The 24,328-nt window shown below is 46.0% G+C and overlaps 1 protein-coding gene across 2 annotated transcripts in view; it reads left to right on the top strand.

Moving 5' to 3' along the window:
* The window catches only part of Borcs5 (BLOC-1 related complex subunit 5), a 71,673-nt gene extending 47,647 nt beyond the window's left edge, over positions 1-24,026 (top strand). For both annotated transcript variants that reach the window (NM_001170479.1, NM_026371.3), the window contains exon 4: positions 22,886-24,026. In NM_001170479.1, the coding sequence (NP_001163950.1) occupies positions 22,886-23,113 (228 nt within the window). In that variant the 3' untranslated portion in view covers positions 23,114-24,026. The remainder of the gene's footprint in view (positions 1-22,885) is intronic.
* Positions 24,027-24,328: the final 302 nt, after the last annotated feature.

Below are 24,328 nucleotides of genomic sequence, written 5' to 3' on the forward strand. Positions count from 1 at the left end.
TGAGGCGCTATTGTGTGAAGGAAAGTGTGAGAGCTCTATCCAGGAGAAATTATGTAGGAGGGTGGCAGCTCTGTGTGTGTAACAACTGGCCATCGGTCATCAACTCTGGTAAGCGAGCTGACCATGAAGAACAAGTGATGGGTTGTCCATCACTGCGCTTTGCTTTCAGTGAGTAATAAGGATAGGCTGTTCTCAGAGAGTCCGAAGGTTGTCTGTTCTGGACATTCATTGTAGCAGCAGGTTTAAACTGGCCAACACTTCCACCATTTAGCATTATTTCATAAAGATATAAATATATGCACTTTTCTTTAATGAATAAAACAACTTAGTCAGACATCACAGTGGCGAAATAGCTGACATCAGTTTATTTAGTTTCAGTATGTGGCTTCTTGGCTCCATTGTTTCTAGGTCATGGTGAGGCTGAGCAGCATAGCAGGAGTATGTGATGGGACAGAGCTGACCAACTTGTGGCAGCTGAGGAGCAGATGTCAAAGGACCAAGGAGAAAACACCCTTCCAAACCCTGTCCCCATGGCTGACATCAGACACTAGGCCCCCATCTTCCTGTACACGCTGTCAAGCATCAGTCATTCAAGGAGTTAATGCACTGAGTATGGCAGAGCCCTGTGACCCAGTCACCTCACAGTGAGTGGATTCATACGCTGGAGACCAAGGATGCAGAGGGAGACTTCATGTCCAAATCGTAGCAAATGCTATTCTCTGGAACTATTCAATACGTCCTTTCTCACTGCCTGGCATTGACGTAGCCCTAAATATACATGTAACACAGGGTCGTGTAGTCCCGGTTGGTACTGAGGATAACCTTAAACTTGGAGTCCTCCTGCTTCTGCTCTCTGAGTGCTGGTATTACAGGTGTGCACCACCACTCTCTATGCAGTGGTAGGAGTGGAGCCTAGTACCCTGGGCATGTTAGGCAAGTGCTCTGCCAACTTATCTACATTCCCAGCCCTAGCCTTTCAGATACTTGTTCAATTATATTACGGTCCGTAGCGCTCTAATCCCCAGAGTTGAGTGTGCATCAGTATCGCTTCAGTTTGTTCATTTGAATGATGTGTTCTCCCCTCCCCAACCAGGGTGTGGCCTGTGAGTCATTGTTTTAATAAGCTTGCCAAATGATACCTAATGCTGCCCTTCATTAACTGGGATGTGGGAACCACTGCTGTAAAGGACTACTTTCCAAAACAAGGCTTAAAACTCATCCCATGTAGGTTAAACTTCTTGCATATTCATTACCACACCCTGAAAAGTCACATCATAGACATTTAAAATTTAGCATACTATTTAAATTTCTTAGGAGTCTCACAGTAAAGAAAACCAATACATTCCAAACTAACTTTACCTCAAAGCACTTGTCTTAAGTAACATCTGTTAACATCCCACAGAAGTAAAAGCTTATTATTAGCATATATTCACCATATAAAGTAATGATTCATTATGACATTTTCGTAAATTTCTATCATATAATTTGATCATACTCATCTTTCATTTACTCTTGTTTTTCCTTTTTATGCCCCTATTGACCCTCTTATCCCAAATAGTTTCCTTCTATTTTCTTGTCTTAATGCATTTTCAATACTATTTTTTTATTTATCTTTTAATTTCTGAGCCATATGCACTGTATTTTGGATCATAACTATCCCACCTGCCCCTAACTCCTCTCTGCCGTCAGCATACACACCCCTTCTAACTTCATGCCTTCTTTTTCTTGTTCTGACTCACTGAGTCTCACTTGAGTCATGCTCTTGAGTGATAGATTTTATGTTTACAAATATGTACATGTAAGAGGGGAGAACAACAATGGAGCTAGCTGCCTTCCCAGCATCACAGTACACTTCGACCACTGGTTTACTTACTGGCTGTAAGGTTACCCCTTACCCATCACCAAACCGGTGTTGCTGAGCAACTGTGGCATGCCCACTGAGTGGTTAGTCTGGCTGGTGAAATGAAAATACACAGAACAAAAATGTAAAACCAGCCGGGTGTAGTGATGCACTCCTTTAATCCCAGCACTCGGGAGGCAGAGGCAGGCGGATTTCTGAGTTCGAGGCCAGCCTGGTTCTACAAAGTGAGTTCCAGGACAGCCAAGGCTACACAGAGAGACCCTGTCTCGAAAAACCAAAAACAAAACAACAAAAACAAAAACAAAAACAAAAACAAAAAAACCTACATCTCTATGGACCGGGTGGGCACTGTCAGTGGAGACTGGTTGCAGTGTGAAATTTCTGTGAGATGTCGAGCGCGCCCCCAACTCGCCAGCAAGAACGACGCTGCTACAGGATCCTTCTGCACACGTTTATTCAGTCCTATTTCTTCTTTCTCTATATCTCCCTTGTTTATATCTCCCCTGTTTTTATATCTCTCCCTCGTTTATATCTCCCAATAATAACAATCCTCTCTCGAATAATAATCCTCCCTCTAACCCGGGCCTCTCACTCTTTTATACTCTCAGTTCCCATCCACGCACAGCAGGCCACGCCACCTCACCAGGCACGCAGCTTCAGCTAATCAGGGCAGCAGGGGCAAATCTCCACCAAATTGGATTCACCTGTATCCTGGTACACCTGCGCAGCACTCAAGATGTTTGTGTCTTATATGAGGAAGTCAGGTGCAAGTCATATGACTTAGCTGCAGTCCCTGGCGCCTTTAGGACTGCCGCCACACCTGCTCCTAACAATTCCCCCTTTTTTCTTTTTTGGCAGAGAGAATGTCTGTAGATAGCCCCCCGCAGCCATGCCCCTTACCCGTCCTTGGGTGACAAACAGCATTGGTTTGATCCCTGTCTTAGGTTGGTGACATGCCCAGGGAGTCTTATCACTGACTACCTCTCTATCATGCCAAGCCACTCCTGGGGAGATTGTGTTTTGCTTGTGGCAGGTGCATCAAAAGGCCAGGATGTTAATTAACCTATGGCCAGATCTTAATTGCTGCAAGCAAGCCTCATGGGTGAAGGTAGAGGTCTGATCCCCAGTGTGCAAGCATAGGGGCCCTACACAAAACCATCCCTTAGGCTCATCACCCAGAGAGGTCTTGGCCAGCTCCCATGTCGTTTTTCCTGGGGGAAGGGAACTAGGACACTGAACCTTCATGCAATCAGACATACCTTCCACAGGATGCCAACAGCAAGCTATCCTCTGTGCAGTGCTTAGCCTCGCACCCCACGGCATAACGCAGCATAATTTCTTTTAGAGCAGCAAACCGAATCTGAGGAGATTGTTCCGCCTCCACTGCAGCAAAAGCCTACGCTACCATGGCGAAAGTGCGGGCCTGCACACTCTGCACCTAACACATGTGCCAAACACAAAAAACACACACACTATAACAAGCATACATCCCAGGGCTCTCATCCCCGCTCATCTTCCCTGAAGCAAGGGATAGATAGCCAGAGAGGCTATCTCTTTAAGGGGAATTCAGGGATCAAAAAGCGTGGAAAAATTTGAATGTCATGTCGAGCTGGTATCGGCTTCTGGAATACCGAAAGGATCTCTCATCTCGGCTCCATCCTTTGTGCTTGTGGGATCATCCACCACATCCACAGGGGCAACTGGATCAGGAGCCTCATTCTTGCAGCGTCTCACCAATCTCTCCAGCACCCAAAGAGGTTCCGTCTGGTCCTGTGGAAACACAAACAGACCCTCTCGCCCACATCAACACCTGATCTGGTCGATCCGCAGGGGAGACTGACACAATACCTCGTGGTGATGAGACCATAACCTCAATCACCTGTGTGTCCATCTGGGAAGTCAATATGAAAGTCAAGTTTTCACTAGCTTCCCCTCTGTTGGGCAATGATTTCCGTGCCCTTATGGCAATCTGATTTACCTGCTTAAACACCTGCACTGGATATCCTGTCTGTTGTTGTGCAAATCGACCTTGATCAAGCAACATATCTCTATCCCATGCAAATTCAGCTTGATCAGTGAAAATAGGACATCCCAGCAAGGAGAATCTATCCTCTTTCCAGACCTCCGGACAGAAGGTCTGCCCATAGATGGCTGCTGAGGAGGCATAGGGAGGGGGAGCAGAAGCTAATTCACCTTCCTCCTCCACCTCAGCTCTGTTGTCCTGTCCTTTCTGTCCATCTGATAACACTGTGTCTCCTTTCTTTTTCCTTTTTCTTTTTAAGCCCTTCTCTTCCGACATACTTTCTTGTTGCTCTGTAAGGATTTTCTGACCTGTCTTGACTGCCTCTACACACAGTTTCAAACAGTAACAGAGTCCATATATCAGAACAAACAAGACCAAAACTATCAGACCTACCCACAAAGGGTCAATGGGAGAAAAAAGCATATCTACACAGCGAGGATCTATTGATCACTACACTGAGGTTATCATAGTTCCTTAACTTGTCCCCAAACCGGGAACCTTAACTTATCCCAAAACCATGAACCTTTAGTTACCTTGTACCTGCTTCCTGGCAACGTTATATTCGCCTCTATTTTATCGGAGGTCCTTCCCAAACTCCTGGGTTACTTTGTGCCTACTTCCTGGCAACTTTATGCTCACCTCTATTTTATCGAGGTCCTTCCCAAACTCCTGGGGTTGCAAGTTTCACTCACCGTGAACTTACCCTGCCAGCAACCACTGACTGCTGAAAGTTCTGAACTCGGTGGGGGAGTCGGTTCCCCGTACGGGCCACCAATTGTCGCGTCTGCTCTCGACCAGCAAGAACGACACGACCACCAGTCCTTCTAACAGCAGCTTATTCAGTCTTCATCTTTCTTCTTTCTCTTCATCAGTACCGTTCCCCAGCTGAAGAGTTCTGAATCCACGCCGGATCCTTCTCAACAGTCTGTTTTACAGGAACCTTTATTAACAGCTCCTTCCCCATGATGCAGTTCTGAATCCTCCCTGTAGCAGGGGGTCTTCGCTCGTGCCTGAAGATGTTTCTTGTCCCGGGTTTCGGCACCAACTCTCGAGCGCGCCCCCAACTCGCCAGCAAGAACGACGCTGCTACAGGATCCTTCTGCACACGTTTATTCAGTCCTATTTCTTCTTTCTCTATATCTCCCTTGTTTATATCTCCCCTGTTTTTATATCTCTCCCTCGTTTATATCTCCCAATAATAACAATCCTCTCTCGAATAATAATCCTCCCTCTAACCCGGGCCTCTCACTCTTTTATACTCTCAGTTCCCATCCACGCACAGCAGGCCACGCCACCTCACCAGGCACGCAGCTTCAGCTAATCAGGGCAGCAGGGGCAAATCTCCACCAAATTGGATTCACCTGTATCCTGGTACACCTGCGCAGCACTCAAGATGTTTGTGTCTTATATGAGGAAGTCAGGTGCAAGTCATATGACTTAGCTGCAGTCCCTGGCGCCTTTAGGACTGCCGCCACACCTGCTCCTAACAGTGAGATAGCAGATATCCTGGAGCAATGTGGCCTAAGTGAAATAATGGAGAACACAGGTCTTGGGATATGAGTATAGATAAATGGGAGACAGTTTACCAATCTTAGAGAAAAATAGCTTTGGGACTTCAGGGATAGTGAAAAGACAGATTTGTGATTCAAGAAAACACTCATATTTCTGCATTAAAGACCACAGCATGTTGTGTCCGGCCAACAACAGCATATTGGCATTATGCAGATCTTAGCGATCACCTGATCTAGTCTCTTGTTATTTAGATATATAAATTGAAGTCATTTAAAGCAGATTACCCAGTCATAAAATAAGATAAATTACAAGAGCATAAATAATCAAAGGGAAATTTTATGTTTTTAACACTCTCTCTCTCTCTCTCTCTCTCTCTCTCTCTCTCTCTCTTTCTCCCTCTCCCTCTCTCTCTCTCTCTCTCCCCCTCTCTCTCCCCTCTTTCTGTGTGTGTGGGTGGGAGGGGGAATATGGAGGGGAAACTACATGTGAGATTGAGATGTACTTGGCAGAGTTACAGCTGTCATTCTCTACTTGGGATGGGTCACGTTGGGTCTAGACTCTGGCTTTTGTGTTTGTGAACCATTTCAGATAATAGTTCTGTGAACATTAGAGCTTTATGGCAGGGTCCAGTCCTCACACCGTCTCTAACTAGTTGGGTAGCCTCAGATTGTTTACTCAAGCCTATTAAGCTTCAGTCTCTTGTTCTGTTCTTGATACAAGAACAGTGAGGTCTGAGGAGGGTTAAAGAGAGTTCCTCTAGGTACCATGCTTAGGACTGGGCCTGCTGTACAGTCAATACTGTAGTGGAGTCCTTGTCCTCGGTACACATTGTGACTGAAAGAGAAACGTCTCACCTTGCCATGAATTGGCTCATGTGAAGTTTCTTGATTGTAGTAGCAGGCCAAGTCCTGGCCTATTTTGAACACTGCCTTCTACAACCCATGTGGTAAAACCTGAAGAGAGGCAAGGCAGATATTTTCTGTGAACTCTGGTTCCCACAAACCCTAAATGATTTCTTTCATACCAAAAGTATGTGAGTTTTGGAATTTTTGTAGTTAATCTATCTGTTTGGTCTGATTCTAGTAACGCTTGTGACTAGTAAACTGGTTCACTCCCTAGGAGGCTTGGGTTTGCTGGAGAGCTAGATATAGATGCTGGAAAAATAGGCCCTGGCTTCTAAGCAGGGACTTAAGTGATCACTTCTCATCACTTTTTCTGGGTTTGTTTGTTTGGTTGGTTGGTTGGTTGGTTGTTTTTGGTATATTTCTATTAAAGATTGAAAGTGGCAGACAGGCACTTTACACTTTAGGCTTCATCTGTCAATGAAATTCAAGTGTACTGAAAGGCCAATTATAAGGAGACTGCCTGTCGACCAGTGTATTTTTCTTTGGAGACAGGGGTTGAACAAGACTATTCCTTCCAGCCAAAACTGCCACATCTTTGGGCATTCTGCTGGGCTGGTTTACAAAGATTATCACACCTGTACCTATTGACTTTGTCTCCCTTCCCTCATAAAAGGAAGGGTAGAGAGGGTCATGGGACCCTCACCTCAGTATCCAGCCACTCCTCCCAACCAATTGCATGCAATTCCGCATCTGTTGCACATGGTCTTCTGGGTGGGACTAGAGGATGTAGGTGGGAGGGAATCAGGAGGAGAAGGGGTTCCATCTATGTAGCTAGCCATGGGAAAGGCACTGTCCATGCTGAGTGCAGACCTTCCAGTGTGGCTGCTTTAAGGTTGTCTGTCTGTGGTCCTGCTCATAACTCCTCACCTACGCTATGTGAGTAAGCCTAATAAGCTCATTGGTTCCCTGAGGTGAACGTTGATGGAATTATGTCCAGTTTGTCCTTAGGACTTCAGGGGGACGGGGAGATACTGTTCACTTTGTTTCTGTCTTGCCCAGAGAAGAAATTTTAGCAACAACAATGCACTAGGGAGAAGGCACATGGCAGAAGACACAGCGGAGACCGTGGAGCCTCTCCTGCCGTGCTAATCTGGGTCATGATTTGGTCACATTTGTACTTCACTTTAGCTGCTGTCCCTGGACACAAGTTCACAGCTTCTAGCCCGAGATAAAGCTAGTAGGCATATATATATTCTCGCAGCTAATCTAAGAGTGGACTCTGGTCTGATTCTAGTAGTGCCTCTGGTTTCAATTCTTAGGTGTACTGGTGTTAGTGTAAGGCATTAGCGTAGGATGCTGAGAAACACCAGGGATTTTCCTGGAAAGAGTCCCTGCTCAGAAAGACACATGATCACATGAGATTGGAAACAGACCCTGAAGGCTCTCTCTCTAAGTCACTGCACAGATCAAGAAACCCCAGAACTTAAAGTTTACCTGGGACTTGACCAAGGCTTTCCTATTAATGACTAAAATGATATTGAGGGGTGAATTGTGTGTATATGTGTGCAGGTGCACAAGTATGTGTGCATGTGAAACCAGGAGTCAACCTCAGGTGTCATTACCAGAGGCACTGTTCCCTTGGTTTTCCATACAGGGTCAGGAGCTCACTGATTAGGCTGGGCTGGTTGGCCCAGGAAATCCCAGGGATCTCTCTACTGTGCAATTACAAGAGCACATCACTGCACCCAGCTCTTTGTCAGAATGTGGGCTTGGGGTCAAAGTCAGGGCTTCATGTTTGCATGACAAATGGATCTTCTGATTGCTATATTCTTCTCTCTCCCTCTCCCTCCTCCCCTCCCTATGAGGTGAACACTCCAATCAAGGTATCTAAATCTAAGGTGCTCCAATATATGGAACTTTTTGAGCATTGCCCTGCGACGCAGACGGTGTCAGGTTTGGGAGCATTTACAGTTTCAGAGGCTGGATCAAGGATGTGCAAATGGTAGAGCCTATGCAAACATCCAAGAATCCAGAATAGGATACAAAAGTCCTCTGAAGTACTTTGAGTTCATATAAGGAAGACTTGCTTATGTTCTCCTTGTCTGGAACCCTTCATTTCACTTTTGGTTACTCTGTTTTCACATAGTAGGCACTCACCTGAAGTGTGAAGAAATGTGCAGGAGCTGCCATTTCTGAATCTGCATCCAGGGTAGGGGTCGGGGCATGAGAGCCCACAGGGGATTCCTTCTGTAACATAGACCTGGATGGAGCCACTCACCAGGTATGTGAGCTAACTACTGTGTTCTCCCAGGGAAAAGAGTGACAGGTAAGAGTGGTTCCCATGGTGCAGAGCCCTAGGCTGGCATTAGTGTTTGCATTTGCCTTCAGTTCACCAAGTCTGACTGGCATCAACCACTGGCCAGGCAACGCTCTGTCTGCCTCTGTACACTGAACCTCCTTTAAGTAACATGAGCTGACTCCCGTCCTTGCTTTGACCACATTCTGGCATCCATTTCTGCTTCTTGACCTGAGATTATAAACTGAGTTGAGAGGTGCTTCATTTTAAAACTAAAGGTTTTGGCAAAGCGTTGAGATAGCTGGCTGCCTTTTTTTTTTTTTTCCCCTGAAATACTGAGACAAAGCATTTCCAGAAAAGTTTGAATTTTCTTTTTCTGTCTTACACATTACTCTGGTATAAATTTCAGTTTGAGAGTACACAATGTAATTATAATCCCCCCTTCCTCTCTATCCTCTGGGCAACCTTTCTTTACAGTAAGAAATCCAGCTGGTCCCTTGGGTGGCAGGAAATGGAGATGGAGATTGGGCTGGCTCTGGCTCTGGCAGTAACACATGCTGTGCAGTGCTTCCTTGGGCCTTGGGCCCGTGCTCCTTTCCACCATCCCTGCCCTGCCAAGACACAGAAATCCTGGAGGAGGGCCGAGTCAAATTTATTACTTGCCTGTTGGAAATTTAGGGTTGTGTTTTTTGGCGAGACAAGAGCACAGCCCGGTTATTTGGCTACCCCTGCTCTGAGATTTAACTCTCTTCACATTCAGACACTGACTTTTGAGCATGTGTGAACAGCCATACTTACCTGCAGCATGCCTGCCCTAGATGTGTCCCTAGACAGCTGGCTCTGTCATCTCTCTCGGTGCTAGCCACAGGTGCCAGGCTCTAAAGCCCCTGTCTTCTTCTCTACAGATGAAGCAGGTTAGAGGCTTTAAGGGTCACCTCCTGTAAGGAACCCCAAAAATACCTGTAGCCTACAGACCAGTGCGTGGGAAGTATTAGGACACATAGTTTATAGACATGGAAATAGGGCTTAGCAAAGATCTTCCTGTTCTGCATTTCTTTATTGACAGTAATGAAGAATATTAGCAAATTTGGACACTGGTGCTCTGACAGTTTTGATCTTGTATGTCACCCAAATGCCCATGTATTAAAGGTTTGGTCCCCAGGGTCACACTGTTGAGAGGTGGGAGAGCCACCCAGGAAGGAGATCTCCAGGCTATTTATAGTGGCCAAATCCTTCAAAGAAACCCCAACCCGTGTAGTGTTAGCCTCTAGCTTCTTGGACACAGAGTAGTTTTCTTCTCCCTCAAGTTCCTGAATGCCAGCCTGCTACAGGCAACGTACCTTTCCAGAAAACTCCATGCTCCCTGTCTGACTTACAATTTACAGTGGTGCAAATTTAAAGACGAGTGTAAACGTCTCAGCTGGTTATATCAGGGTTTGTTTTTTATAGTAATAGAAAGCTGACTCACTGCTCAAGAGCCTAAAATAATGCCCAGCTTGTAGTAAACAATGAGTGCTTGTTAAATGAACAGCTTCCTAGAGGCTTCAGCTACTTCATCCTACAAATTGATAAGCTGTCTCATTCTGTCAGGGAAAAATAACTGTTTTGAGAGTAGTATTAGAGTGAGTAGGCTATGCTGTAGCTGTAAATACACTTGGCATGTGTAATAGTGTAGATGGTATGGAAGTATAGCTTGTACTCATGTTTAGAGTAAATCTTCCTTGTTAGCAGATGGTTCTCTTCTGTTGAGTTCAGATCTCCAGGTTCCTCTCACCTTGTGGCTTTGTGATCTCCATAGCATCTACCTGGCAGAATACTATGGAATGGCAAAGAGCAGTAGGAGTGTCTTACGGGCTGAACCTGCGGGTCTCAGAAACTCTGGCTTGAACTCAATCACAGGGCTACATCCACAGGTGCCTGGGAATGGCTGTGTGCTCATGGCTACACTAAACTTTGAGCCATAGTTGGAGCATCTGTGTCATCTTTGGACTTCTTCTACAGTACATGTGTTGCAAAGCTTGAGACTCTGGGTCAGGTCACATAGTAAGCTCTACAGAGTTTAAGTCCTACTGTGGGTGAAAAACAGGAGTTGTGTGGAAAACTGTTCTTAAAGATCATTTTAAGAAAACAAAGATCATTTTAAGAAAACCAAGATCATTGAACAAAACCAAGACATGGAACATCCATTCAGCATGACTTCAACTTTGTTCCAAACTCTTAAAGATCATAAGGAAACATGGCAGCCAATTAATCAATTACATGGCACATTAATGGTGAGATTCTTAGCACTACTTCCTTAGCCTGTCTTTATTTTTTATTTTTTGTTATTTACAAACTCTTCATCTTAAACATACAGGTTTTTTTTTTTTTTTTTAAAGATTTATTTATTTATTATATGTAAGTACACTGTAGCTGTCTTCAGACACTCCAGAAGAGGGCATCAGATTTCGTTACAGATGGTTGTGAGCCACCATGTGGTTGCTGGGATTTGAACTCGGGACCTTCGGAAGAGCAGTCGGCACTCGTAACCACTGAGCCATCTCGCCAGCTCCAGGTTTTTTCTTACTCACCAAATTTGCTGGTTAGTTTTTGCCAACTTGACACAAACTAGAGTCACTTGGAAAGCGAGAACCTCAGTTGAGGATTTGCCTCCATCAGACTGGCCTTTGGGCAAATCTTTGAGGCATTTCTTGATTAATGATCCATGCGGCAGGGCCCAGCCCACTATGTACGGTCCCACCCCTGTCAGGTGGTTGGGATGTATGAGAAAGGCTGAGCAAGCCAGGGACAGCATCTTGATGGTTTCTGCTTCAGTTCCTGCCCGCAGGCCCTTGCCCTGCTTGAGTTCCTACCTTGGCGACACTCAGTGATGGGCTGTGACATGGAAGTGTAAGTTAAACCCTTTGCTCCCCAAGTTGGTTTTTGTCAGTGTTGTATCACAGCAACTGAGAATCACACTAGGACACTAAGACAGAATGTGCTCAGAGCTCTGAGTCCATGCACCTTTATCCACCCCCTAGGTGGATGAACTAGCAAGTGCCAGGGCTCTAGGTAGCAGACTAACAAATGGAAAAAATCCTTCCTAGATCTTATACTCCAGTGGAGAAGCAGATAATAAGCAAGGCAGAAAAAGGAAGGAAATAAAAAAAAAAAAGTAAAAGTAGCTAGCATATAAAAAGATAAAGTCTAACAATTATAAAATAAGGTAAAGGGAACATGCACTGTGAGTGGGCTAGAAGTTATAGAGAGGCTGGCCTGGGCAGGCCTTCCTGCAAGGTGACCTTGAGCTAATACAGAGCATCAGAAGACCTGGAACCATCTTCACTTGAAAGTGATCGGATTTGTTGGTCAACATCAGTCAGTACCCACGAGCCTACTCCTTACTAGTTTTTTCACTGTTACAGCTACCTGCTCATTCTGAAGTCTCCTCTGTTGCTGGGAAGACACTTGAAGACCTTCCCTGCTCCTTATAAAAGGATTTCCTACTTCTCCCAGGCCTCAACGATTTCTAAAGTATCTCCAGGAGACAGCCCCAAAGCTTGGTTGACATCTTGGTGGGACTCCACAGCTCCTGCTTTGCACACTGGTCGAGAGAACTTTCTTGTCTGAGGGCAGACTAAATTGCTAGGAATTGCTGATGTAGAAGTGGTGACAGCCAGACTGCAGATCAGACCAGAGGACCTAAGGAACTCTGAAAATAAATGCCATTTCTGGAATAAAAGTTATCTATCTCGGGGGCTGGTGAGATGGCTCAGTGGGTAAGAGCACCCGACTGCTCTTCCGAAGGTCCGGAGTTCAAATCCCAGCAACCACATGGTGGCTCACAACCATCTGTAACAAGAACTGACTCCCTCTTCTGGAGTGTCTGAAGACAGCTACAGTGTACTTACATATAATAAATAAATAAATCTTAAAAAAAAAAACCTTATCTATCTCAAACACAGTGAGATACACAGAGGGAGTGCAGAGTAGTACTCTGTCAAAGTTGGAGCATGTCTTCCATGACGGCTTCTTCCAGTATCCCAGAGTACCTCAGCATTTCTTTCCCTTTGTTTTTGCTGAGACTTTGGTTCTCTGTAGTCAGACACTCATCTGCCTTCCATATAATGTGCAATGCTCATAACTGAAGTCTCCAAAATCTGCCAAATGTTGGCTATGGCCAGTCTCAACTCGTGTTCTGTGCCTCCTGTTGTGTCCACCCTGCTAGAATAATCCGTGTCTGACTTCCCTGAGACACTCCTCCTTCATCAGACAGCAGCCTAACCATCCTCTGTCCCTTATCAGAAGGAAGGGTTTGCTTCTTCCTTAGACTTTGGAAAATGTTTTCTGGATTAATTTGCATAGTTACACCTACTGTGAGTGGGAAATGATGTGGACCCCTAGACTTATCAGTCATGAGCAACCATCCAGTCTAGTTTATACTAGCTATAATATAATAGCTCCTGGCTGATGGCAGGGGTGGTATTACCAAATCCTTAGTCTGATGTCACCATCCCAGGTTCATTCTTCAGGCCAATGGTAGAGGAGTTTAGTGAGGTCTTTATCTCAACCACACCTGCAGTTGTTCTCTGGGTCGCAGGGGCAGTGCTCATGCTGTGAGATCCTCAGAGGGATTACAGAGCACTTAGCTAATCCGGGTTGCCACTGTGTAAGAATACCAGAATGTTATTTAACTTGTACAGACTTACTTTCCTTTCATCTCGGACATTGAAACAAGGAGTCCTAAAATGATAGCTCTGTGTGTTTGGAGGTTTTCATCTGTCTGACTGTCTTTCCCAATTTTTTCTCTGACTTTTGGGGCCCAGTACTTGATATTAGCCTTCCATCCCCAGGGTCTCAGTATTAGGCCTGGAGCTGAGAATTATAGTGAGTGTGAGACTCTGATGCATACATAGTTCCTGTCTAGCCTTCTGTCTTACGCCCACACACCCTGACTGAGCTCTTTCTTTCTCTTATTTGCTGCTGTCTACAGCCTTTTCAAGTCCAGGGAGGGGCATGATCTGCCAGATCGAACAGGTTTTGTTTAGGGTACTAACACAGGTTTTAAGATTTCTTTCTTAGTTAGACATAGCTCAGAAGGGAAGCCAGCATAAAGGGAAGCTGGGCAAGCCATAAAATAATAATTGGAACAGTGATGACGCCATTCAGATTCCCCAGCTGCTGGTATCTCTTCATTCTCTCAAAGACATGAGTAAATTGTGTTCCTTTACTGAAACACTTGGGTAGAGTATTTGAACAAAGGAAATGGGGTCATTTCAAAATGTCCAGTATGCGGTAATCAATGCCACTCAGCCTGTGGTGTAATTAATGGAAACACTGGCGACAGTCTGCCCATTGTTTGTCCTTGCACAACAGGAAGTGGCAGGGCACTAGAGAGCCCAAGGAGGTTTACGTAATGCAGAAGGAAGTGGCTAGAGCTCTGCTCAGCCTGGCTTTCTAACTCCAGCCTGTGGCTCACCTGAGCGCCTTCCTCGTCCTAGCACACAGAGACCATGCATTTTGTTGAGATCACCCTTTGAGTTTTGACCTTATTTAACAATAGATTTTTGTAAATGTTGTCCCGAGAAACTTACTTTTAGATCTTATACAATTATATTTTGTGGCTAGGCAGAACAAATTATGGAAAAGAAAATATGGTCAGCAGGCTTAACTGTGGACCTGCCTGGGACAGTGCTGTGGTGGCTCTTGGAGTCGGGAGATCTGGACTTGGGTGTTGGCTGTCCATGTCAGCTGGGTGACGTGAGGTGAACTGCCTATGACTCTGGAGCAGCCTTCCTCTATTAGAGGACATCTTGCAGGGCTCTCGGCTTTCCCTGCTTTGTGTGAGGTCCAGGTGGTGCCTGTCGGGTGAGGTGTGCAAAGAGATGCCAGCCCCGCAGTAGCCACTCAGAATGTCCATTTTAGATCTGGTAATGCATTACTTACTTTTTTTTTTTTTTTTTGGAAAAAGTAAATGCTGGTGTTTATGGTAGAAATCAAGTGTTTTCTTACTGGAAAACACTAAAAATTGGTATATAGATTCCTTCATTGGGGTTTTGAAAACCATTTGCTTGCTCTGACATTTGAATGAATGGATTCTATAAAGAAGAGGAGCAAAAGTTAAGTGGACGCGGCTGCCTTCGAGCTGCCTTACTGGGACAGGTTGGGTGACCTTGGGCGCATTTTTGTCTTTTCAGAATCCACTTCCCATGTTTAGCAGGAAAATGATACTTCCCTTGAGGAGTGTCATGGGACCTAAAGGTAAGGCGTGTAGAATGTACAGTCGTGTCTGCCATTTCCCGGATACTCAGGAGACAGTAGCTGTAACTTGCAAATTATCTGTCACACTTGTTAATATAATGAGCGAACCAGAGAATATTGTTTACTAGGCTCCATCTTCCAGGTCACTCTGTGGATGGCCAAAAGCGCCGGTCCCAACACTGTGTTTGCGTTTTCTGTAAATCAGCTTAGCTGCGACTTGCTGGAGTGAAGTTTTGTTCTTTAATTTCCAGAGTTAGAGTCTATGCGTGAGAATAAAAGGCTGGACCTTATTCTGAAAGCTGTTCTTGCAGCCTATTTAGAATGATGGTCTTCAGGACTTTCCTTGGGGAAACAAGGTCACTCCAGAATAGCAGTATGTGGTAACACACAGCATTCAGCCTGTAGTATAATTAATGAGAACATCTATCCACTGTCATTGTGCAAGAGAGAGTCATTCAGAAAAGAGAACGCTGAGTCTTCCGTGGGAATGGAAGGGGTGATCTAAAGGTAGACCAGAAGGCCGGAGAAAACTTAGGTGACCCAGAAAACTTGTGAGTTGAGCATGGCCCACTCCAGGCTTTCGGTGGTCTGAATCCCCATTAGACATGAAGCGGCAGTGTGACGTGAATAAAGAGGGGTTGATGGGCCATAATGGGTTGGCGTTGCATGACAGCGGGGCCACCTGTAGGAAACCTAATGACCAGGGTGGGTGTAGGATGGAGACCTTGACGGTGCCTCCAGTCAGGAGCGGAAGAGAAATAGCCTGACTGCAAATATCCTTTCGCTGTATATACATACATCAAACTGTCCTCCATAAGGATTCTTTTTTTTTTTTTTGGTTTTTGAGACAGGGTTTCTCTGTATAGCCTTGGCTGTCCTGGAACTCACTCTGCAGACCAGGCTGGCCTCGAACTCAGAAATCTGCCTGCCTCTGCCTCCCGAGTGCTGGGATTAAAGGTGTGCACCACCATGCCTGGCAGCTCCATAAGGATTCTTATTTTTTATTAAAAAATAAAAGAAGACTGTGGCCAGTACCAGCCAATGTCAGAACAAGAAAGAAGGGGCTCTGAGAGAGAGGGGTGCTCTGCGTTCTTCATTGTCCCTTGTCACAAGAAAGCATGGGGCTGAGCACCCAGCTTCTCTCTTGCTAGTTGCTCTGTGGCCTGCGCTCTCAGTTTCCTTGGGTTTGTAATGTTTTACTTGGCCACAGTGATTTGTTTGAGGGCCACTGGGCAGTGTTTAGTTCAGGATTGCCAAGTGGGTTTCATCATCCTGAACTCTAATCCTTTGCAGTTGGCCACCTGGGGTCCAGTGTCAGGACAGGCTCCCATTCCAGGTCAGATTTAGAACAGCCTGTGCTTAGTGCTATTACAGGTGTGGAAGGAAGTTCGGGTATTGGGCTTGTTTATTTGTTAAGACTAAGATCTGGGTCTCATAGCTTACCCATTTCACAGTCTACAGTTCAGTGGTCTCTAGTAAGTCAAGGGTTGTGTAACTAACACAACCAGTTCTACACTTGCCCTATCCTAGAAACATGTACACATTGTCACTCCCCGTTCCCTACCACGTGATAGGCTCAGGTCTACTGTCTGTCTCTATACAGTGCCCTTGTGGGGCCTTACTTGTGAAAGCAGTCTTATGATATGTAACCATTTGTGTCATGCTTCCTTCACTGAGTGTAACACTGCTGAGGTTTTTCCAAACACTGCTGAGTTTCTGTCAACATTTCATTTGATTTGATGGCCAAATGATATTCTGGCCTATGGGCATACCACATTTTGCTGTCCCTTCACACTGATGGACATGTGGGTTATTTCTGTGTGTGCCTACTATGAAGAATGGTGTTGTGAACACTGATGTATAAGGTTGTGCATATTTTGGTTTCCTCGTGTATTTTCCTGGGTGTTAAACTGCTGGTCAGCGATAACCCTCTGCTTAACTTTGTGAGAAATTGTCAGATGGGTCACTGAAGTGGCCATACCACTTTGCAGGAGGGGCGAGGGTTGCTGGGTTCTCCACACCATCACCGGCCCTTGCTGGTCTCTCTTTTGAGTTAGGCCTCCTAGTGGATGAGAAGCAGTCTCCATGGTTTGATGTTCCTTTCCCAAATGACCAGAGACACTACATCTTCTCATGGGCTGTGGCTGCGTCTGTCTTCTCTGGGGAAACGAGGAGGCTGTAACCACGCCTCTAGACTCTGCCTACGGGAGTGCTAATCCTGTAGCTTTGCTAACTGCAGCTCTAAGCAGATGCATTGAAGGGAGGTCAGTGAGTGGTAAAACAGTTTTCTTTGAATGTGGTCATATAATCTAGGAATTTAACTTTGAGTGTTGTGAAGAACAAATTTCCATTCAGTGAGACTTGTTGGAATAATATGATCTTGTAGTTTATAGCTCTGTTTACGTCACATTTGCCTATATCATTTCATTTGTATCTTCTAAAAAGGTTTAATTATGTGTATACATGTATACCTGTAAGTGGGTACGTGGATCCAGGGGCATTGGATCATCGTGGGCTGGAGTTACAGATGGTTGTGAGCCTGACATCAGTGCTGGGAATCAAAGACAGGTCTTCTGGAAGATCAATACACTCTTAACCACTGAGCTGTCTCTCCGGCCCTCATTTATAATTTTAATGTCATTACTGTGAGATATAAGAGGCAGGTGCTTCATTCCTCATTTTAGAAAATAGAAGCTAAGACTGGCTTCTGGAAGCCATACAAGTAGCAGGATTTAAATCTATGAGTTCTCACTTGTGTTATTTTGTGGCATAAGTTGACAGATTACTAGCTTCTGTGAACCTGGATGCTAAGAATGTGGGTCAGAGGACATCTGAGACTTGTGGCCGAGGTTCCCTCACGGACCTGATGCTCCCACCAATGTATTTAAGAAGTGTCTTGACTTAGAGCTTTCTGTTGCCTCTAACTATAAATACTTTATAACTTTATTAAATGATTACAAGTAGAGCGTGGTATTTGGAGTAACCTAAATCTGTTCTCAGGCCCCTGTCACTTATATTTGGCTCCAGAACAAACTCTGAGGTAAAAACTGTTTTGTGTTGGGAGCATCCATCATCAAGTAGGCAAATCTGGTTATGGCCAGGTCCCATAGACTATCGCTGACCTAACAATTCACTGAGTGGTTTTCATTTTCCCTCTCAGCTCTTCAGGAAGAGAGCAGAGTTGTGCATCCCTGCATGTTTTTGCATTGTCTGTCCAGATAGAGAGGGAACAAAGCCAGCATGGAGGTGGAACTGGGAAGATGACACACAGCCACTGGTCAGCCAGCCTTGTCCCCCATGGCCTCTTGCTCCCTGGTGCCACATTCTAGTGCCTTCTCCTTGGGAGGAAGGAGTTCTGTGCAGAGAAGGTGAGCTGCTATCTACTGAGACCAAATCAAAGTTCACCTTGAGGCTTAAGTTCACATAGACAGTACATTAAATTAAAGCTGAACATTTCTTTTAAATGATGAGAAGAATCCTCAATCTTTTTTTTTTGTGTGTGTGTGTTTTTTGTTTTTTGGTTTTTTTTTTTTTTTTTGTTTTTCGAGACAGGGTTTCTCAGTGTAGCCCTGGCTGTCCTGGAACTCACTTTGTAGACCAGGCTGGCCTCAAACTCAGAAACCTGCCTGTCTCTGCCTCCCAAGTGCTGGGATTAAAGGCGTACGCCACCACCGCCCGGCGAATCCTCAATCTTTACATACTTTCTTTTTTGGGGTTTTTATGTTTGTTTGTTTGTTTGTTTGTTTGATTTTCAAGACAGGGTTTCTCTGTGTAGTCTTGCTGTCCTGGAACTCACTCTGTAGACCAGGCTGGCCTCAAACTCAGAAATCCGCCTGCCTCTGCCTCCCGAGTGCTGGGATTAAAGACGTGTGCCACCACTGCCCAGCTACATATTTTAATTAAGCCCAAAAGTGGTTTTTTGGTTTTGTTTCATTTTGTTTTGTGACAATATTCAGCTCGTACTTCCTTTTTATTTACATATTGTTTTTAAAAAGTGGAAGTCTGTTTTTGTTTTGGTGTGTCACTATGTCACTGGCTAGCTTTGAACTCGGACACCTGCCTGTCTCTCCCCTCCAGTGTGGGTTTAAAGACGTGTGTGCCTTGTGCTGAGCAGTTTTTCAGAATGTCTTAGAAAGGCTCAGGGAGATGGCTCAGGCTTGCCTAGCACTGCTAAAGTACTTCTAAAAGCACATGCACTTGTGTGTACTTAGACATTTTTACTGTGATCATGTTGGGTCTGACCAATGTTTAGAGGAGTTGGCTTATATTCAAAGCTGAAAATGGTGACTAAAGAGACTTGGGGCCAGGTCCAGAGCATGTGCCCAGCATGGGGCATGGGGGCCTATCCTTGGTACTACAAACTGATAAAAGAACAGGAAGGATTTGTGGGTAACTAGGACTTGGTTCCTTTGGTGGTGTGAGATGGTTCTGTCAGGAAACTTGGAGGGGAGGTAAGCTGTAAGATTTCACAGGTCCGAAGTTTACAACGAAGAACATAGTCACTTGGTGTTTAACATAGCAGAGTCACACTCCTTAGAGATTTTATGATCATGTAAAAAGCTCTCACCTCAGAGAATAAACTAGGTTATTCTGAAGCCAAATATTCACAACTGTGGTCTGGGAACACCGATTTAGCTTTCCCCGAATGCCATATTTCAGTTTGGTAACAGCTTTATGAAGTTTTTATAGTGGTAAGACAAAGAAAATCATCTAGATTCTGCTACTTCCTTATTTTACTTAAGATGACAGTCTGCAGTTGTGTTTCCTTGCAGATGACACAAGTCCTTTCTTTTATTCATTCTTATAGCTAAACAGACTCTCCTCAGTGTCTATCCTGCACTGTACCAGCCATCTCTCGAGGAACATCTAGGCTGACTACTCTTTTGTAAACACATGGATTTACTTCTGGGCTCGTCCATTGGTTGATGTGTGTGTTTTGACTTCTCTAGCTTCATAGTACATCTTAGAGTCAGGTATGATAACACCTCTAGCTCTGTGCTTTCCTCTAGGGCTGCTCTGCTCAGGCTCCACTGTGGCTCAGTGAGGTTTTCGCAGCACTTTTCCTGTATCCATACAGAATGTCCCTGGTTACGATAGGACTTGATGTTTTTTTTTTTTTGTTTTTTTTTTTGTTTTTTTTTAAAGATTTATTTATTTATTTATTTATTTATAATATGTAACTACACTGAAGCTGTCTTCAGACACCCCAGAAGAAGGAATCAGATCTCGTTACGGATGGTTGTCAGCCACCATGTGGTTGCTGGGATTTGAACTCAGAACCTTCAGAAGAGCAGTCAGTGCTCTTAACCACTGAGCCATCTCACCAGCCCTCCTACCCCCTTTTTTTTTTTAACATTACTTGCCAATACTAATTGGTTTTCTGGATACAAGTCTATTAAATGTATGTGTTGTGGATATTTTTTGTATGTGGCTTGCCTTTTTCTTTTCTATTTTCTATCTACGTGTGGGGCACCATGGTGTGTGTATGGTGGTCCTTTGAAACATCCTGCTACCAGAGGCAGTGTGTGGAGTGGAGGACGAGGTCTGACGAGGTCTGACTGAACCCTGAGCTCCTGAGGGCAGCAGCATCGCCTTTTTACTGTGCTGATGTTGCAGAAAGCCTGGCACTGCAGAGACTCCTGTACACTGAGAGACTGCTGCCCTCTCAGGCAGGCACTGCTCTGGCCCACAAAGTCACCCGGGCCTCTAGTTTACCTTACCTGTAGTTCTCCCTGCGCTGCAGCAGAGCGGAGGAGACCTGAGGAGACAAAGCAGTCCATGAGCGTCACACTAGCAGTTGGCGACTGAGAAAAGTTCCAACTGAGGGGCCTTTCATGACTGACGGCCACCATAATGCACTAGAACACAGCAGGGCAAGGGGTTTCAAACGCAAGTTGTAGAGAATAGACAGTAGTTCACTGTTTATTGGAAAATCAAATTGTTTGTTTAAATAGTTGGGGCTTCTTGTGGAAGTTCCCGTAACCTAGTTACTCCAACTTTTCTCTTTCTGGGTCTGCCTGTGTTTCCTGGAACAGTGCAGCCTCACTAGTAGCCAGTGGAGCGTCATCTACTGTGTGCAGTGAGTGGTCTCGTTAGCAGCCAGTGGAGCGTCATGCTACTGTGCGCAGTGAGTGCTGTGGGTAGAAGGAGTCTGGGTTTGAGTGTCTCTGTCCGTGGGAGCCAGCATGGCACAGGGCATGTCCTAAGAGTCACTCCACTGGGCAGTATCCGCATGCCCAGCTGGACATGGGGCCATGAAGTGTGTGCATCGGAACAAACACTTTACAAGATGGTTGTAAAAGCACTGAGCTGCGTGTCAGGGCTGATGAGTTGATTGCCAGGCCCTTTCGCCATGGCCCACAGGAGCCTCTGAGGTCAGTTAGGTAAACTCCAATGTCTGGCTCATGTGTCTGTCACTGTGTGATTCAAGGATGGAGAGCAGGGGACCTCCCAGCAAGGTAGATAACGTGATGACTGGAGAAGACAGCAGAGTCTGAGCAGCTGGGTGAGCTGTGCTGGCTCTATCTTCCCTCCCAAGGGACTCAATGGGCCATGTTGGCAGGCCCTGACAGTGGCCAGCAGTGGCACTTAGCTGCCGGCACGCTGCTTCCTCAGGGCTGAGCAGTGCGTAGGCAGCTCCTCTGAAGATGCACCACTTCCATACTGAATCCCCTTTTGGGTGGACTGTAGTTTTGTTCTGGCCCTGCCACCCAGTCCTCTCTATCTCAAAGCTTTAAAGATCAGCTGAAGTACTAATGCTGTCTGTCTGTGTGTCTGTCCTGCCCCCCTTCCACCCCACCCCACCCCGTGTAAAAGTAGGATTGGCCTTGCTCTCATTTTTGTCAGAATTTTCTTCAGAGGCTCTACATGGTAAGACATCCTGGGCTCCAGCATGCAGCGGGAAAGGCACAGATAGGAAGGGAGAGGCTGGGGAGGAGGGAAACGGGAGACCACACGACAGCTGGAGTAATGTTTAGAAGCTTAGAGTGGAATGAGAGTCTCAAAAGTGTAAGTATGCCGGGCTTGGTGGTGCACGCCTTTAATCCCAGCACTAGGGAGGCAGAGGCAGGTGGATCTCTGAGTTCGAGGCCAGCCTGGTCTACAGAGTGAGTGCCAGGACAGCCAGGGCTACACAGAGAAACTCTGTCTCGAAAAACCAAAGGGAAAAAAAAAAACAAAACAAAACCAAAAGTATAAGTATATGGGAAGGGAAGGATACATGCGTAGATGTGGGGTCCTTGCAGAGGGGCACAGGCATGCAAAACACAGGAAGTGCCCTCTTTACCTGTGACAGATGTGCCCGGGAGAGAAAAGGGCCTTCGGGGCAGTGTACAGAGTTTAACATCATGTTGTAAGGCTCCCTCGTGGGCTGGAGGTGCAGTTGGCATGTTGGTCTGCCATAGGCGCTGTGCCTTCCCTGTAGTCCCCCGACTGATCACAGCATTACCAAGTCACTGGGTTAGCTATCTGTGTGTAATTCTGTCATTCCTACAACTCTGGTTATAGCTGTGAGTCCTTTGATGACAGAGACAGTCTAAGAACTGTGTGTGTAATTTCGTCATGGTGTGTGAAGTGCAAGCACGCACAGCTGTATGGTAAAGCCCGCTGCACACTTGGGTTGGGGGACAGTGCCTGTTCCTTCTAGGCTGCAGCCTGGACAGCATATTCTGGGACTGGTGGTGACATGGTGGCAAGGGTCTGTTCACTTCAACAGAGCCAAACATAAGTGCAGTGTAAGAGACAGGGAACTCTTCCACAGAGAGAGTCTCAGCAGGGAATGGGATGGGTAGCACACACTCCCAAGCAGTCCAGAATAGGCTGCAGTCGTCCTCGGGACGGCCACTGCCTCTCACACAGTCAGGTTCCTCTGCCTCCAGCAGCACACCTAGCCCTCCCAACACAGTTCCTCATGCTCTGGTGACCCCAGCCATAAGACTATTTCATTGCTGCTTCATAACAGTAACTTTGCTTCTGTTATGAATCCCCATGTAAATGTCTGAGAATCAGGAAATCTGAAAAACGACCCCTGTGAAGAGCTGGGTTGAGACCCACTGCCCGGGACAACAGGGTAAGCCGACTGTAATGTTTTGTCTGTTCACTTCCTGCAGATGGATCTGTCCGTGGAAACCCTCTTTTGCTTCATGCAGGAGCGCCAGAAAAGATACGCCAAGTATGCAGAGCAGATCCAGAAGGTGAATGAGATGTCGGCCATCCTGCGCCGCATCCAGATGGGCATAGACCAGACGGTGCCACTGATGGAGCGGCTGAACAGCATGCTGCCAGAGGCTGAGCGCCTGGAGCCCTTCAGCATGAAGCCTGAGCGGGAGCGGCACTAGCAGGCGCCTGCCTGCGCACACAGCTCCTCCAGCCTTCCCCTGGGCCCTGACGTTTGCCTAGATGTGTCTGACCCACATGGACTTCCCAGTGTGGTAGTTCTTGAGAACCGAAGTTGGGACAGTTGAATTTCCAGAAATCCTGTAAAGAACTTTGCATCAAGAGTTATTTTTATTTTGCTCCGATTGTTTGAATTAAAAGTGTAAGTAGTCTAGCTACTGCAGTGAAACTGTGGAGAAAATGCTAAGGACCTGTTCACTTTGGCGCCTCGTGAGACTTGACGCAGGCTCTCTGATCTGTGGCTGTAAACATAAGTGCTGACTGGCTCCAGCTACTGTTGCTATGCATTGGCCCCCATCACATCAAGGAGGTATCTGGCACTGTCTTCCTGCCCTGCCAGAACACCATCTTTTTGTTTTTCCGGTACCACGCCCCTTTTGTGGGTCACTGGAAACTGAAGACTGCCGTCATGCACTCATGAAGGTGTTTCCCATTAGAACCGCTTTTCCATTCAGAGCTCAGGCTTCTGCCAGCCTGGCAGACCTTGGCTTCCATAACAAGGTTTGCACTGACACTTGCTCCCACCCTCTCTCATGCGAGACCCTTGGCCCTCCACTGATGTGCCAGGAACACTAAAGAGGCGACGGAGCCTCTGCCCGCCCTGCCGACTGTAGGGCGTGAAGCTGGGGAAAGAGCTGCCCGTCACAGGACTGCTGTGGAAGGAAGAGACGCAATAAGTGCAGGGGACGGGCCCGAAGATAAGAGCTGGGTCTGAGGGGCTGTCAGGGCTGGGAGTCTACAGCCTCCCCTTCGTCCCTGTGTTCCTCCAGAATCCAGAGAGATTCTGTCAGGTGTTAGAAGAGCCTCGGTGTTTTTATAAGATTAAAATGAATCTGATTAATTTATTGTGTAGCAGCTAAACTTGATCTGATTCTAATCTCATTTTTTAGTTTTTAATTTTCTTTCTTAATTGTGACGGTGTATATGGTGTGTTCTGTGTGAGCAGGATTGTCACAGTGAGTGCATGCTTGGAGGTCAGAAGATAACTCTGTGGGGTTGGTTCTCTTTCCAGCTTTGTATGGATTCTGGGGATCGACCTAGGCATGCCTGACAAGCACCTTTACCCATTGAACAATCCTACCAGGCCCTAAAAGTACTGGTTCTTCATCAGATATTAACTTATAATGTTCTTAGAACTCAGATTAGGGTTAGGTAGC

The sequence above is a fragment of the Mus musculus genome, chromosome 6 (genome assembly GCF_000001635.26).
Source record: "Mus musculus strain C57BL/6J chromosome 6, GRCm38.p6 C57BL/6J".
Lineage (NCBI taxonomy): Eukaryota > Metazoa > Chordata > Mammalia > Rodentia > Muridae > Mus > Mus musculus.